Genomic DNA, 17070 nt, shown 5'->3' with positions numbered 1-17070 from the left:
CGGATGAATACTAACATACTTAGTGTCAAGCTTTATTTGGCCTCGTTATTATTCACTTGAATACGTCACTACGTGGTTCTATGAAGTTCTATGAAAAATAGAAGGCGACTAAGGACACTAAGTAAAATCTACAGTCCTGTTTTGGTTATCAAACTCACAATTGTGTGAATTATTATATAAAAAAAGAGAAAAAAATCTGATTAACATCTTTAAATTCAAACAATGAACCATTTAATCTTTTTTTATATATATAATTGGACAAAAGATTTTAGCTTTTTTTATCCTTTCGTGACTTAAATGATCTTTTCGCTCATTTTCACAAATTCACAATTTCTCTTGAAAACTAGTCTACAAGATATGGTTGCCGCGGAACTTTAGAAAGAAATTTTGAAGTTTTCAGGCTTTACGTGCTGTTTTAATTTAGAATGCCTCGAGAAATAATTACATTACAACTGGGACAATGTGGGAACCAAAGTAATAAACATTTATTTTGCATTGACATTGTTAAAAAGTAGAATTTACTGACATTTTATTTGTGCAGACCAAAAACGTATCAAAACAAATCTCAATATTTATGTCACATAAATGTGTCATGATCTGATAAATGTTAACCAATAGTCCACAAGTTAAAGCCAATAATTTTAGTTGCTATCCAACCACGTACCTTAAGTATTCATTTTGGTGCTTTAAATCTTTTAAGTATTATTTCTGTCTGTAAAATTTTTGAAAACTTCTTCCTTTCAAGTTACAGTGTTAGAAATTAGGATTTGAATCGACTAGGCTGGTCAAACTACCAGATTGGAATATTCACTATCCAAAATGACATTTCACTAGCATGATTCATTTCAAACAGTTGTTCATATTGCCTCTGAAAATACAGTAGCCTGGTCAGGCTTGTTACTGTGAAAAGTTGGTAGCCTGAGGAGAAATTTAATAGTCGGGGGCTATAGGACTACTGCTCATTTCGAACACTGTCCTTAGACTTGGCATTTAGTTGCAGTTGAATAACATCAATTGAAATCGTTCACATAATTATTATAATAAATAATCCCTTTTTGTTTTGTTTCAATAAACTTAATTTTGAACACCTTTAAAAATGAAAAAAAGCACCGAAAATAATTGTTGGGATCAGATAATTGCGTCCGTCCGTACGTCCCGAAATCTTGTGAACGCAACTTCTCTTAAACCGGATGGCAGATTTTGCTTAAACTTCCAGGGATGAACAACCTTAATGTGTAGAATGGTAGTCTAGGAAGGAATTTTCGCTGCAACCAAATTTAACAGAATTATGGCCCTTTGTTGATTTTTTCACTATAAACTATGTAGAAATTTTGTGAATGCAACTCCTCTTAAACCAGATGGCAGATTTTGCTTAAACTTCAAGGGACAGCAACCCTAATGTGTAGATGGTAGTAAAGGAAGGAATTTTTGCTGCGACCAAATTTAACAGAAATATGGTCGTTTGTTGATTTTTAGTTTTCAACTTGTAGCACATGTAGACCAAAAAATATTTGACCTAGAGTCATAAGATTGACAGAACAGTGGCGTGTGGGGGCATCCCTGTCCTATTGACACATTTCTAGTTATTATTAAATCATAAACATAACTTTGCACACACATATACAATGTACTTTGTATCATGTGTCATGTACCTTTGATACTTTTTATAAGATGACAATGCTTGTATTTCATTCGTTTTCTTTTCTTTTTGACAAAATGGTGGAGCATCTTTATTAGAGTATTAGAGGACAAATGAGGGTTCTTGGTTAAAATACTTGTTTAAAGACATAAAAATATATAAATAAAAAGGCATTTTTGAACACCATATAATTTTGAAAAGTGCCGTACGGCTAGACAATACAGTGTGTCCTGGCTAGCCTTACTTGACTCATGTACGGCTAGAACTTTTAGCTAGACTAAATTTATGCCTAATTGCAGTAATATACAAAGCTTAACACAGTTGTGTTCTCTCCTCTCAATGTGAAAATATACCAGTCAATGTGTTATCATTGAATAGGTACTATGGATTTATATTATAAGCTCATCTATTTTTAGTCCCCTATATAGTTTAACCGGAGGGGACTTCAGGTTTACCCTCTGCCTGTCTGTAACAAATGTACTTGGAGAAAAGTTGAAATGTTATTTATACATATTCATCCAGAGAAAATTGGATCTTTTGATCATCTGTTGTATAAACACAATTCAGTTACTAGAAATCTTAACGCATTACTATGATACAGACAAACTAAGAACTCAGAATATTTAGTGTTCATTCATGTCTTTCACAATGGCTTATTGAATGGCCAATGGCCCTTGAGAATGTTGCTGCAGTTCTATTTGGTAGGGGACTTTTGTATTGCTTGCAATACTATGGTAATTGCTTGGTGTCCTCCGCCTTTTCAAAGAAAAAAGAGGGATATAGAAATAGGCTCCGTCCGTCTGTCGGTGCTATTTAAGAGAAGTAGGGAGCCATGTAACTGTAAACAGAAATAAAAAGAACAATAGAGTTTATTCTGTAACAATAGAATAAGAAACCATGACCCTTTATTAAACAAAAGAAAATGACAAAAGAAATTGCCCCTTAGTCCATTTATTTGGAACATCTGTCTGTCCGTCACACTTTTGTGTCCGGTCTATAACATTGTCATTTATGAAAGGAATTTGAAATAACTTTGCACAAATGTTTGTTATAATAAGACGATGTGTCATGAGCAACAACCAGATCCCTACCTCCAGGGTCAAGGACACACTTGCTCATTCAAGGTCAACATTGTCTATTTGAGGGTATATGTTGTGTCCGGTCCATAACTTTCTTATCTCTGAAGGGATTTTGTAAATACTTACCACAATTACTCACAATAATGACACGATGTGTCATGTGCAAAAAACGGTCACCTACCTCCAAGGGGACATAGACATGCCAGTGTGTATACAGAACTGTAGCTTCTGCAGTAAAAATTGAAAACACTATACTATTCACGTTTTGCATTCAATTCTTCTTTCAGTTGGTATGGAGTTTTGGAAACAGCTTTGTGCAGAGCATGGCATTAGTCCAGGTAATAGTTCTATGTTATAAAGATCAGGGTTACTTTGGTAGCTTTCATCTATGACTTATGTCTTTTTGATTTAATTCATTAAGTTTGTTCAACTAATGTCTCCATCAATTTTATCTATAATGTAACAAAGACAAAGAGTCCAAGGTTATAAAGAAATTCTCCAAGTTTTAACTCTAATCTTGGGTATTTGATTGGTCTGAAATTACTACGACTAATAAAAATCCTGTGATTTGATTGGGAAATATTTTATGTATTAATCCATTTATTCATAAAAAGAGGGTAGTCTAGCTGATATATTGGGGTAACTTGAGATAAGTGAATTGATTCAAATGAGTGCTATATTGATTTGAATGGAAATAAGATTAAAGCAGTCAATTTAGATAACAATAATCACTTGAATTCATTATATTAGACTATTTTCCTAAATGTATATTGTTCTTTTTGCTTGAATGTCAGTACATGTAATTTGTAAAATGGCTTTTGTTCATTGTAAGTTTTATCGTTATTTTCAGGTGGTATGCTGGAAGATTTTGCCACTGAGGGCACAGATAGAAAAGATGTATTCTTTTATCAGGTAAACTTTGATTAAAGCCCTTAAGCATCTTAGGAAAAAAATGCATTATTGACCAACTTGTTTAATTTAACTAAAGGCAGTTAAACCCTTAAAAAACTGTTTAAAGTAGTTTTGGCCTAGTAATGATGTATACTTCCTAAGCGGAAATGAACTGTGTAGCCATTCACTTCCATTGTTTCATACAGTTTCGTTGCAGGTAAATCCTTCCAATGGACTTAACCCCTATCCAGCTTGACCAAAAATGGTTTGCCTTTGCTACCAGTATAAAGCCAGGTTAACCTTCACTTTAATGCTGTCTGACATGGTTCTATTGCTGTCTGACAAGGTTCAATTGCTGTCTGACAAGGTTCTTATGCTGTCTGACAAGGTTCTATTGCTGTCTGACAAGCTTTCTATTGCTTATTGACAAGGTTCTTTTGCTGTCTGACAAGGTTCTTTTGCTGTCTGACAAGGTTCTATTGCTGTCTGACATGGTTCTATTGCTGTCTGACAAGGTTCAATTGCTGTCTGACTTGGTTCAATTGCTGTCTGACAAGGTTCTTATGCTGTCTGACAATGTTCTATTGCTGTCTGACAAGCTTTCTATTGCTAATTAACAAGGTTCTTTGCTGTCTGACAAGGTTCTATTGCTGTCTGACAAGGTTCTATTGCTGTCTGACAAGGTTCAATTGCTGTCTGACAAGGTTCTATTGCTGTCTGACAAGGTTCTATTGCTGTCTGACAAGCTTTCTATTGCTAATTGACAAGGTTCTATTGCTATCTGACAATGTTTCTGTTGCTTTCTTCTGACAAGGTTATATGCTGTCTGACAAAGTTCTATGCTGTCTGACAAGGTTCTTTTGCTGTCTAACAAGGTTCTATCTGTCTGACAAGGTTCTATTGCTGTCTGACAAGGTTCTATTGCTGTCTGACAAGCTTTCTATTGCTAATTGACAAGGTTCTATTGCTATCTGACAATGTTTCTGTTGCTTTCTTCTGACAAGGTTATATGCTGTCTGACAAAGTTCTATGCTGTCTGACAAGGTTCTTTTGCTGTCTAACAAGGTTCTTTTGCTGTCTGACAAGGTTCTATTGCTGTCTGACAAAGTTTCTGTTGCTGTCTGACAAGGTTTCTGTTGCTTTCTTCTGACAAGGTTATATGCTGTCTGACAAAGTTCTATGCTGTCTGACAAGGTTCTTTTGCTGTCTAACAAGGTTCTATTGCTGTCTGACAAGGTTCTATTGCTGTCTGACAAGGTTCTATTGCTGTCTGACAAGGTACTACTGCTGTCTGACAAAGTTCTATTGCTGTCTGACAAGGTTCTATTGCTGTCCGACAAGGTTCTATTACTGTCTGACAAGGTACTACTGCTGTCTGACAAAGTTCTATTGCTGTCTGACAAGGTTCTATTGCTGTCCAACAAGGTTCTATTGCTGTCTGACAAGGTACTACTGCTGTCTGACAAAGTTCTATTGCTGTCTGACAAGGTTCTATTGCTGTCCGACAAGGTTCTATTGCTGTCTGACAAGGTACTACTACTGTCTGACAAAGTTCTATTGCTGTCTGACAAGGTTCTATTGCTGTCCGACAAGGTTCTATTGCTGTCTGACAAGGTACTATTTGCTGTCTGACAAGGTACTACTGCTGTCTGACAAAGTTCTATTGCTGTCTGACAAGGTTCTATTGCTGTCCGACAAGGTTCTATTGCTGTCTGACAAGGTACTACTGCTGTCTGACAAGGTTCTATTGCTGTCCGACAAGGTTCTATTGCTGTCTGACAAGGTACTACTGCTGTCTGACAAAGTTCTATTGCTGTCTGACAAGGTTCTATTGCTGTCCGACAAGGTTCTATTGCTGTCTGACAAGGTACTATTGCTGTCCGACAAGGTACTACTGCTGTCTGACAAAGTTCTATTGCTGTCTGACAAGGTTCTATTGCTGACTGACAAGGTACTATTGCTGCCTGACAAGGTTCTACTGCTGTCTGACAAGGTTATATGCTGTCTGACAAAGTTCTATTGCTGTCTGACAAGGTTCTATTGCTGACTGACAAGGTTTCTTTGCTGTTGGTTGCTGAATGTTTAGTATTTTGTTATGGAAATTCCTTAAATTTTATACAAATTGTCCCAATCTCAAAGATTTAAGAAGGGAAAACCACTATAGAAAATCAGCAGGTTAAGAAGAAAGGGTTCAATGAAAAATAAGATTTGCATTATTTCACTGAATACAAATGTAACTCCTTTCATATTTTTCTGAGTGTAAAAATTCTTCTGACTGAATATTCCTGAACATATATTAGTGACTATTGTATTATATTTAAATGAACAGGCTGATGATGAGCATTACATTCCTCGTGCAGTTCTCTTGGATCTTGAGCCTAGAGTGATAAACACAATCATGAATTCCCCATACAGTAACTTGTATAATCCTGAAAATATTTACCTGTCAAAACATGGAGGAGGTGCTGGTAACAACTGGGCCAGTGGCTATGGCCAGGTGAGTACATAATTTAGAAAAAGTTTAAAAAAAAAGAAGGTCTGTACTGTTTACCATTGATTTCATATTGGAGGACAGTATTGGTAAACTTTATTGAGCATAGCATTATTTTTGTTATGTTAAAAGTATGTCAGTGGTGGGCAGGAGAAAGTCTATTTTAAAAAAAGCAGGCTCTCATTTTGACCTTGAAGATGGGTGACATCTCCTGCAATATGTTAGACAATACTTTGCTAGTGCCTATTGTTTGTAATGTGTTTAATGTTCCTTTCTAACTGATACATACATGTACACAACCTCTATAGACCAATAAACACAAAAAAATGGTTTGGTTTGTTGCTGAGAGATACTTCTCAAGAGAGATTAATATGATGTGAAGTCTGAATTTGGGAAATATTAATACTGTTGTAAAGATGAAGTTGTTTTACAGAGAGTGGATGTGTGGATTTTGTTGAATTCTTTGACTTATGAAGGTGATATTAAGTCAGAATAGGGTTAAAGTAGATGCAAGTCTGTAATTAATTATCAAAACAAAGGTAATGTGCTTACCATTATTTGTTGTTTATTACACTTGTATTGGATTCACGACTTACTTGTATTATTTCAGGCAGAACAACTGTATGAGGAAGTGTTTGATATTATAGATAGAGAAGCTGATGGCAGTGACAGTCTTGAGGTATCTAGTCAAGCTTCTTTATAAATCTTTAATCTTTATAGATCTGTAGTAAAATGGAAGTTTGCTAAAATTTATTTGCCGTTTTCTTCTTAATAAGTTAATAGTAAGATAATACTAAGTGGTTTACATAAGTTGTTCATTTAAACATTTTTACATTCAAATTAACAGGCAACATTGTATAATTAATCAGTAAGAGCTTAAGTTCTAGAGCACAAAAGTGACAAGTCTTTTCCGATATGCATCCAGGCTAGCCTTGGTTCTTATAAAAATATTGTCTGGTGCTCATCTTGACTAGTTATTGTCATGAATACAGCAGTTATGTTATAATGTACAAGTCATTATTCTGAAAAATACTTATAAAGGACTAAAATTTCAAAGCTAAGCAAGTCCATTATACAAATTAAGTAGAGAAATAGTCAAGGTGCTGTGGTTGTGCCTTTAGGTCTACTTTACGTTACATCTTTTAAATATTTTTTTCTGATTTTAAGTTTTTATTTATATTTATCAATATGTTGAACTTTGCAGCCCTTTACTCAACAAAGGGGAAATTTAGTTTTTGTTTTTAGCTCACCTGAGCTTGCTCAGGGTGAGCTTTTAGGATCGATGAATGTCCGTCGTCCGTCCGGCCGTCCACAATTGCTTGTGAACACTCTAGCGGTCGCATTTTTGCCTCAATCATCATCAAACTTGGTCAGGATGCTTATCTAGTTGAAAGCTCGGATGAGTTCGAACATGGGTCATCTCAGATGAAAAACTAGGTAACAAGAGCTAAAAATAGAAAAACCTTGTGAACACTCTAGAGGTCACATTTTTGACCCAATCATCATCAAACTTGGTCAGGATGTTTGTCTAGGTGATAGCTCGGATGAGTTCGAACATGGGTCATCTCGGATGAAAAAGTAGGTCACAGGAGCTATAAATAGAAAAACCTTGTGAACACTCTAGTGGTCACATTTTTGAACCAATCATCATCAAACTTGGTCAGAATGCTTGTCTAGTCAATTGCTTGGATGAGTTCGAACATGGGTCATCTCTGATGAAAAACTAGGTCACAGGAGCTAAAAATAGAAAAACCTTGTGACCACTCTAGTGGTCACATTTTTGACCCAATCATCATCAAACTTTGTCAGGATGCTTGTTTAGATAATAGCTCGGATGAGTTCGAATATGGGTCATCTCGGATGAAAAACTAGGTCACCGGAGCTATAAATAGAAAAACCTTGTTAACACTCTAGCGGTCACATTTTTGCATCAATCATCATCAAACTTGGTCAGGATGCTTATCTAGTTGATAGCTTGGATGAGTTCGAACATGGGTCATCTCGGATGAAAAAGTAGGTCACCGGAGCTAAAAATAGAAAAACCTTGTTAACACTTTAGCGGTCACATTTTTGCATCAATCATCATCAAACTTGATCAAGATGCTTGTCTAGGTAATAACTCCGATGAGTTCGAAACATGGGTCATCTCGGATGAAAAACTAGGTCACAGGAGCTAAAAATAGAAAAACCTTGTTAACACTCTAGTGGTCACAATTTTGACTCAATTGTCATCAAACTTGGTCAGGAAACTTGTCTAGGTCATTGCTGGGAATAAATCGAACATGGGACATCTCGGATGAAAAACTAGGTCACAGGAGCTAAAAATAGAAAAATCTTGTTAACACTCTAGTGGCTACTGTTGTGATCCAAATATTCTGTTAATTGGTCTGAAAGTTTGTTTTGATGATTTCTAAGTCAAGATCGAACATGGGTCATCTTGGATGAAAAACTAGGTCACACCGCCCAAATATGGAAAAACCTTGTTAACATTCTAGTGGTCACATTTTCGACTCCATTATCATCAAACTTGGTCAGAATGCTTGTCTAGGTAATTGCTTGGATGAGTTCGAAATCGCATGTGAAACTACGTCACCGGAGCTAAAAATAGAAAAATCTTGTTAACACTCTAGTTGCTACTGTTTTGATCCAAGTATCCTGGAAATTGGTCTGAAAGTTTGTTTTGATGATTTCTAGGTCAAGTTTGAATATGTGTCACCTGGGTAAAAAACTAGGTCGCACTGCTCAAATATGGATAATCCTTGTTAACACTGTAGTGGTCACATTTTTGACTCACCTGTCATGAGACTTGGTCAGAATGCTTGTCTAGGTAATTGTTTGGATGAGTTTGATAATTCAGGTGAGCGATCTAGGGCCATCATGGCCCTCTTGTTTAAGACTTGATCACCTCTGTTAGTTTTATATCATCAATGTTATAACATATTTTATCATTGTGACTCTCTTACTGTTTAATATTCTATTGAATAAAACATACTGTTGTTTTACAGGGCTTTGTACTGTGTCATTCTATAGCTGGAGGGACAGGCTCTGGTATGGGGTCATACATACTTGAACGTTTAAATGACAGGTAACCTATTCTATAATATATATAAGTTTGAGAAGAACAAAATCTCTCCTATTGTGTTCTTATTAGTCCCCTACCGGTTTACCAGAGGGGACTTTAGGTTTACCCTCCGTCCGTCTGTCAGTCCGTCCGTCCGTCCACAAAACTGGATCCCGCGATAACGCAAAAAGTACTTAAAATATTTTAATGAAACTTGGTATATGGATAGATGGCAGTATGGAGATTATGCACGTCTTTTTCTTTTCTTCCTATGTTGAAAATTCTGGTTGCTATGGCAACAAATAGACTGAAAATATGGCAAATTTTACACATAACCTGGATCCCGCGATAACGCAAAAAGTACTGAAAATATTTTTATGAAACTTGATACACTTCAGCCTCATTAAAACGCTCATGTTGGGGTCCAATGTCTCAACACCGCGTTCTAACGAGGCTCTCATTAGAACGCTCATTGCGAAATTACCGCATTACCCCACCCACTGCATATATATTTAACGCTGATTTTTTTACTTACTGTTCAATGAATATCGACATTATCTTTTTCTAAAACCATTCAATGATGTAAACATATATTATATTCACAAATAATACTAATTATATTTAAAAGAAAGGAAAAACTTTCGAAAGAAAATTATAAATCATGAATGTAGTGTAAAACAGGTAGCCATTACTGTAATGACGTTTTATTAACTAGGGGACACAACTTACAATCCAGCTTTAGTTGTGTCCCCTAGTTAATCAAACGCCAATTACTTCCCATCTTGGCAGCTCTATTTACAGTGCAGGATTGTAAATTGATTCTGGGCTTGTGTGGGTTATTTAATTCAACAAGGTTTACATGTCACATATATGTGTGTGAATTTTAGTTTATTTATACTCGACACCGGTTGCCCATGTCACAGTTATGATATGAATTTGAGATTTTGGAAACAATTTGATGCCTGACTGATGTACAGGTAAAACAACAAAAGAGCGCATAAACGCTTACCTGTCATGTTTTTCACACCTTTGGCGATCATAAATGTCCAAATAACAATTGTTTATTGTACTTGACTATCAAATTGAGCAAGCGTTATAGCGCGCTATCAATCTAAGTCTACTTAAAAAAAAAAAATTTTTTTTTTTTGGGAAGTTTTTTTTAAATTTTTTATTTGGGAGCCAAGTTCTATGAGCGCTATACTGAGATTAGCGTTATAATGAAGAGAGAGTTATCGAGGCTACAGTGTATATGGATAGATGGCAGTATGGAGATTATGCCCCTTTATTTTCTTTTTCTTCCTATGTTGAAAATTCTGGTTGCTATGGCAACAAATAGACTGAAAATATGGCAAATTTTACACGTAACTTGGATCCAGTGATAACACAAAAAGTACTGAAAATATTTTTTTGAAATTTGACATATGGGTAGATGGCAGTATGGAAATTATGCACATCCTTTTCTTATTTTCCTATGTTGAAAATTCTGATTGCTATGGCAACAAATAGACTGAATTTAAAGATTTCTGATTCTAGTTTTTAAGTTTTTTCACTATAAGTTCTTTATTTCTTAAGGTATTTTCTTCAAACTTTAAATTTAAGTTGCTTGTCATCAACCACATCATATGTGACAAAGTTTACAACTCTAGCACAAAATTTATTAGAATTACCTCCCTTGAACTTAAAATTTTCATGGAAAAAAAAACATTGTTCCTTTTAATAACTTCTTTTTTTGAATGTATCTACTTCAAACTTCATATAAATGTTCCTTATTATCACTCAACATTTGTGAGTGCTCAATACTCTAGCAAGACTATTTCCAGAATTATGCCCATTTTGAACTTGAGAAATTGGTAATTTTTACTCCAACTTTTTCAATCATGATAGGATTTTAAAAATGTTATATTTTGATAACAGGGATGTTTAAAAAATAACTTTAGAGTGACCTTCAGTCTGTCTGTCTGTACATTAAAACTGTTTCCTGTAATTACTTTTAAATAACTTTTTTAACAAATTTACTTAAAATAGGAACATAAGTGAATGGCCAATGGCCCTTCAGAATGTTGCTTGGGCTCTTACCGGTAGGGGACTTATGGATTGCTTGCAATACTATGATAATTGCTTGTTAACATAAATGTTTTGCGTTAATTGATATGCATTATTGTAATGACTAGGATTAGAGCTAGCTATGTTAAAAGTAGGAAAAGTCTGTTACACAAATTTAAGGGCTTTTGTAAAAAAATATCACACTTTGAGTGTCTTTATGTAATCCTAGCCAATTAAAATTTACTTAAGTCTAATAAAAGTCCTTGATCAAAATTCTGTATTATAATCCATTTCTTTTGATGTTTAATTATTCAGTAAATATAAATTACAGGTTTCCAAAGAAATTAATTCAGACATACTCTGTGTTTCCTAACCTTGATGAGATGTCAGATGTTGTGGTGCAGCCATATAACTCTATATTAACCCTGAAACGTCTCACCCAGAATGCAGATTGTGTCGTAAGTTTCATTTACCTATGGAAAAATACTGATAGGTTTTAGTTTTCCGGGACAAAGTTGTTATATCATAATGTGTACAATGATATTTCATAATTAGATTTGTTTGGATTCCTATATTGATGATCAATCTCATTAATAGTTAGTTCAGTATTCAGTTTTACATTTTAATATTTTACATTTTTCTTTCAACTTGATTTGGGAACAAATATGCATCTCTCTCAAGTCTCCATCCTTGAACTCACTTTGAATAATTAATGTGACCCTTGTAGCGCTCTAACTTGTGATCATGGGTTGAGCATCAGATCTTCAATCACTAGGCCAGCTCTCTGTTAATGCTTAGACTATCATGCAGTTAAAGGTTAAGTTTATATGTAAATATTGTATAGGATTGAAAAATAATTACATTGACTGATAGTTAACAAAACAAATTAACAAGAAAGACATTATTTCAGGTGGTTTTAGACAACACAGCATTGAACAGAATAGCAGCTGAAAGATTACATATAGATGCTCCTTCTTTCGAACAAATTAATCAACTCGTAAGTATGGGATAATAAACCTAACCTAAACCCTGAAGATATTTTAGTATTTTTAGCTCACCTGTCACAAAGTGACAGGGTGAGCTTTTGTGATCGCTTTTCGTCCGGCGTCCGTCCGTCCGTCGTCCGTCCGTAAACTTTTGCTTTAAATGACATCTCCTCATAAACCACTGAGCCAATTTCATCCAAACTTCACAGGAATGTTCCTTTGGTGGTCACCTTTAAAAATTGTTCAAAGAATTTAATTCCATGCAGAACTCTGGTTGCCATGGCAACCGAAAGAAAAATCTTTAAATATCTTCTTTTAAACAACCCTAAGAGCTAGAGCTTAGATATTTGGCATGAAACATCTTCTAATGAGTGTCTACCAAGTTTGTTCAAATAAAAGCCCTGGGGTCAAAATTGGCCCCGCCCCCGGGGGGTCATTGATTTTCCCTATATGCATATAGTAAAAACTTAAAAAATCTTCTTTTAAAGAACTGTAAGAGCTAGAGCTAAGATATTTGGCATGAAACATCTTCTAGTGAGTGTCTACCAAGTTTGTTCAAATAAAAGCCCTGGGGTCAAAATTGGCCCCGCCCCAGGGGGTCATTGATTTTCCCTATATGCATATAGTAAACACTTAAAAAATCTTCCTTTAAAGAACTGTAAGAGCTAGAGCTTAGATATTTGGCATGAAACATCTTCTAGTGAATGTCTACCAAGTTTGTTCAAATAAAAGCCCTGGGGTCAAAATTGGCCCCGCCCCAGGGGGTCATTGATTTTCCCTATATGCATAAAGTAAAAACTTAAAAAATCTTCTTTTAAAGAACCCAAAGAGCTAGAGCTTAGATATTTGGCATGAAACATCTTCTAGTGAATGTCTACCAAGTTTGTTCAAATAAAAGCCCTGGGGTCAAAATTGGCCCCGCCCCGGGGGGTAATTGATTTTCCCTATATGCATATAGTTTAAACTTAAAAAATCTTCTTTTAAAGAACCGTAAGAGCTAGAGCTTAGATATTTGGCATAAAACATCTTCTAGTAAATGTCTACCAAGTTTGTTCAAATAAAAGCCCTGGGGTCAAAATTGGCCCCACCCCAGGGGGTCATTGATTTTCCCTATATGCATATAGTAAAAACTTAAAAAATCTTCTTTTAAAGAACTGTAAGAGCTAGAGCTTAGATATTTGGCATGAAACATCTTCTAGTGAATGTCTACCAAGTTTGTTCAAATAAAACCCCTGGGGTCCAAATTGGCCCCTCCCCAGGGGTCATTGATTTTCCTTATATGCATATAGTAAAAACTTATAAAATCTTCTTTTAAAGAACCCAAAGAGCTAGAGCTAAGATATTTAGCATGAGACATGTTCTAATGGGTGTCTACCAAGTATGTTCAAATAAAAGCCCTGGGGTCAAAACTGGCCCCGCCCCGGGGGTCATTGATTTTCCTTATATACATAGCAAAAACTTAAAAATCTTCTTTGAAAAAACCCAAATAACTAGAGTTTAGATATTAAGCATGAAACATCTTTAAGTAAATATCTACAAAGTTTGTTCAAATAAAAGTCCAGGGGTCAAAACTGGCCCTGCCCGAGGGGTGTCATTGTTTTTTACTCTATGTGTATAGTAAAAACTTAAAAAATCTTCTTTTAAAAAACCCAATGAGCTAGAACTTAGATGTTTTGCATGAAACATCTTCTTATGGGTGTCTACCAAGTCTGTTCAAATAAACAAATAAAAGCCCTTGGGTAAAAATTGGGCCGGATGGGGGGGGGGGGGGGCTATATACAGGTGAGCGACCTCAGGGCCATCATGGCCCTCTTGTTAAGGCTCTGATTTCAGATTTAACAAAGTATTTTTTTTTAACGTTTTCACTGTGGATGTAGGTATACTAAAGCAGTTTTAGCATTAAGGGATTACCAGCTAGACTGACTTAAATTGTCACACCTAATTAGAAACCTGAGTATATCTAGCAATACTTAAATGACTAAATAATTTATCTCCTCTTAGAAGTGAATTAAACAGGCTTTAATATTATTTTAAGCAAAGTAAAAGCATTTTTTTTTTCATTGCACTTTCAGGAAAACATTGTATTAACTTAGATAGTATTTAGTGAAAAATATCACAAGATGTTTTGAAAGAGTGAAAAATATCACAAGATGTTTTGAAAGAGTGAAAAATATCACAAGATGTTTTGAAATTGTAAAAAAATATCACAAGATGTTTTGAAATAGTAAAAAAATATCACAAGATGTTTTGAAATAGTGAAAAATATCACAAGATGTTTTGAAAGAGTGAAAAATATCACAAGATGTTTTGAAAGAGTGAAAAATATCACAAGATGTTTTGAAATAGTGAAAAATATCACAAGATGTTTTGAAAGAGTGAAAAATATCACAAGATGTTTTGAAATAGTGAAAAATATCACAAGATGTTTTGAAATAGTGAAAAATATCACAAGATGTTTTGAAATAGTGAAAAATATCACAAGATGTTTTGAAATAGTGAAAAATATTACAAGATGTTTTGAACATTTGTTATATTTCAGGTATCAACTGTAATGTCAACATCGACGACAACACTTCGTTACCCTGGTTACATGAACAATGATCTGATTGGTTTAATTGCGTCTCTTATACCCACACCAAGATTACACTTCCTGATGACAGGTTACACTCCACTTACTACAGATGCTCAGGTAATTATGCCCCCGCCATGTAATGGCCGGGGCATATAGTGTTTCCCTGTTCCGTCCTTCCGTCATTCCGTCCTTCCGTCATTCCGTCCTTCCGTCATTCTGTCATTCCGTCATCATCAGTTTCCATTCATTATCTTAGTAACGGTTGCACATATTCAACTCAAATTTGACATATGGATATGTCATTAGAAAATACAGGTCAAGTTCGAATTTGGTCATGGTTCAACGATTTTTGGCAGAGTTATGCCCCTTTTACTTTGAAAATAATATGAAATTTTCAGTTTCCGTTCATTATCTCCCCAACGGTACAACACATTCAACTCAAATTTGACATATGGATATGTCATGAGAAAATACAGGTCAAGTTCGAATTTGGTCATGGTTCAACGATTTTTGGCAGAGTTATGCCCCTTTTACTTTGAAAATAATATGAAATTTTCAGTTTCCATTCATTATCTCCCCAACTGTACAACACATTCAACTCAAATTTGACATATGGATATGTCATGAGAAAATACGGGTCAAGTTTGAATTTGGTCATGATTCGATGATTTTTGGCAGAGTTATGCCCCTTTTACTTTGAAAATAATATGAAATTTTCAGTTTCCGTTCATTATCTCCCCAACGGTACAACACATTCAACTCAAATTTGACATATGGATATGTCATGAGAAAATACAGGTCAAGTTTGAATTTGGTCATGGTTCGATGATTTTTGGCAGAGTTATGCTCCTTTTACTTTGAAAATAATATGAAATTTTCAGTTTCTGTTTATTATCTCCCCAACAGTACAACACATTCAACTCAAATTTGACATATGGATATTTTTTTGGAATGCCAAGGTCAAGTTCGAATTTGGTCATGGTTCAATAATTTTTGGCAGAGTAATGCCCTTTTCACTTTGAAAAAAATATGAAATTTACAGTTTCTGTTCATTATCTACCCAACAGTGTTAAATATTCAACTCAAATTTGACATATGGATATGTCAAAGGAATGGGCAGGTCAAGTTGGAATTAGGTCATGGTTCGATGATTTTTTGGCAGGGTTTTGTCCCTTTCACTTTGAAAATAATATAGATACATCTTAGGAATAGGCAGTTTAAGTTTGAATTTGGTCGTGGTTCAATGATTTTGGACAAACTAATCTTTCTTGAATATTGGAAAAAATTTTGAACTTTCAGTTTCAGCACTCATACTTTTTGTATTTTGGCTACAAATATGAAATATGCTATTTTCAAAAGGATAAGACTGAATAATTTCAGTGCCTTGAACATTGTATGAAAATGGTTTGTGTTAACATTGAAAAGTTTTAAGGGCTTTGAACTTAAAATGAAAACAATAATTTGTGCAAACAAATTTGGAACTAAATATAATAACATCTGAAATTTTGGCTGCATGCGGGGGCATCCGTGGCATGATGACACATTTCTAGTCTTTAATTATCATCATTAAATGTTGATAACTTTTTACTGTTTAAAAAAAAGATATATACAAAATGTTTGAAATGTAATTACACTTTATTCTTGTCAAGTCTTAAAGTGGGAGTTAGGTTTTGTGGTTTAAAAAAAGTATCAAGTCTTTATTTGTATTTCATGTAAGGATTTCATGTTTGTAATAAGGAGTTTCAACTCTGAGACTTTTAATATTTTACAACATGGTTAATAGTTGAATTTATGTGCAAGAAAATATCTGTCAGAATAGAGGTAGAAATAAGATGTATAAGATTATGAATTCTTAGGATTTCAAACCATAAGCACTTGATAGTCCTGCCATTCCTTCACTCATGCCAGTTTAACAAACATCTATTTTAATGTTTATCAGATTTCAGTGTTTTATCGTGTTTCAATGTTTTTCAATGTTTTTCATGTTTTAATATTAATTTATACCCTATTCTAATGTTTATCTTGCTCCTATGTTTATGACATGTTCTAATAGGTATGATGAAATGTGCCAATAGTCATGATTTCATTTTCCAATGTTTATCATGTACCAATTTTCATGATTTAATTTTTCATTGTCTATCATGTTTAAATGTTTGTCATATTTCATTGTTTATCAGGTGGCAAGTGTGAGAAAAACAACGGTACTAGATGTAATGAGAAGGTTATTACAGCCTAAGAATATGATGGTATCTACCCCAGTAACACGACATACAAACCATTGTTATATCTCTATATTAAATATCATAAG

General features: G+C 34.6%; 1 protein-coding gene across 1 annotated transcript; it reads left to right on the top strand.

Moving 5' to 3' along the window:
- Positions 1 to 316: 316 nt before the first annotated feature.
- Positions 317 to 17068, top strand: LOC132754560 (tubulin gamma-1 chain; the record flags this gene model as incomplete). The annotated part of the gene is given in 10 exon segments (XM_060745206.1): positions 317 to 474; positions 3006 to 3056; positions 3569 to 3630; positions 5939 to 6106; positions 6711 to 6779; positions 9106 to 9185; positions 11536 to 11662; positions 12115 to 12201; positions 14730 to 14879; positions 16940 to 17068. Coding segments are annotated over 10 exon segments (972 nt in total), but the record flags the coding sequence as incomplete, so codon positions are not given.
- Between the last annotated feature and the right edge of the window lie 2 nt (positions 17069 to 17070).

This window comes from Ruditapes philippinarum, unplaced genomic scaffold (assembly GCF_026571515.1).
Source record: "Ruditapes philippinarum isolate M1 unplaced genomic scaffold, ASM2657151v2 ctg1048_1_1_1_1, whole genome shotgun sequence".
Lineage (NCBI taxonomy): Eukaryota > Metazoa > Mollusca > Bivalvia > Venerida > Veneridae > Ruditapes > Ruditapes philippinarum.
The sequence above is the reverse complement of the archived record's forward strand: the minus strand, read 5'-3'. Positions and strand labels throughout refer to the sequence as shown.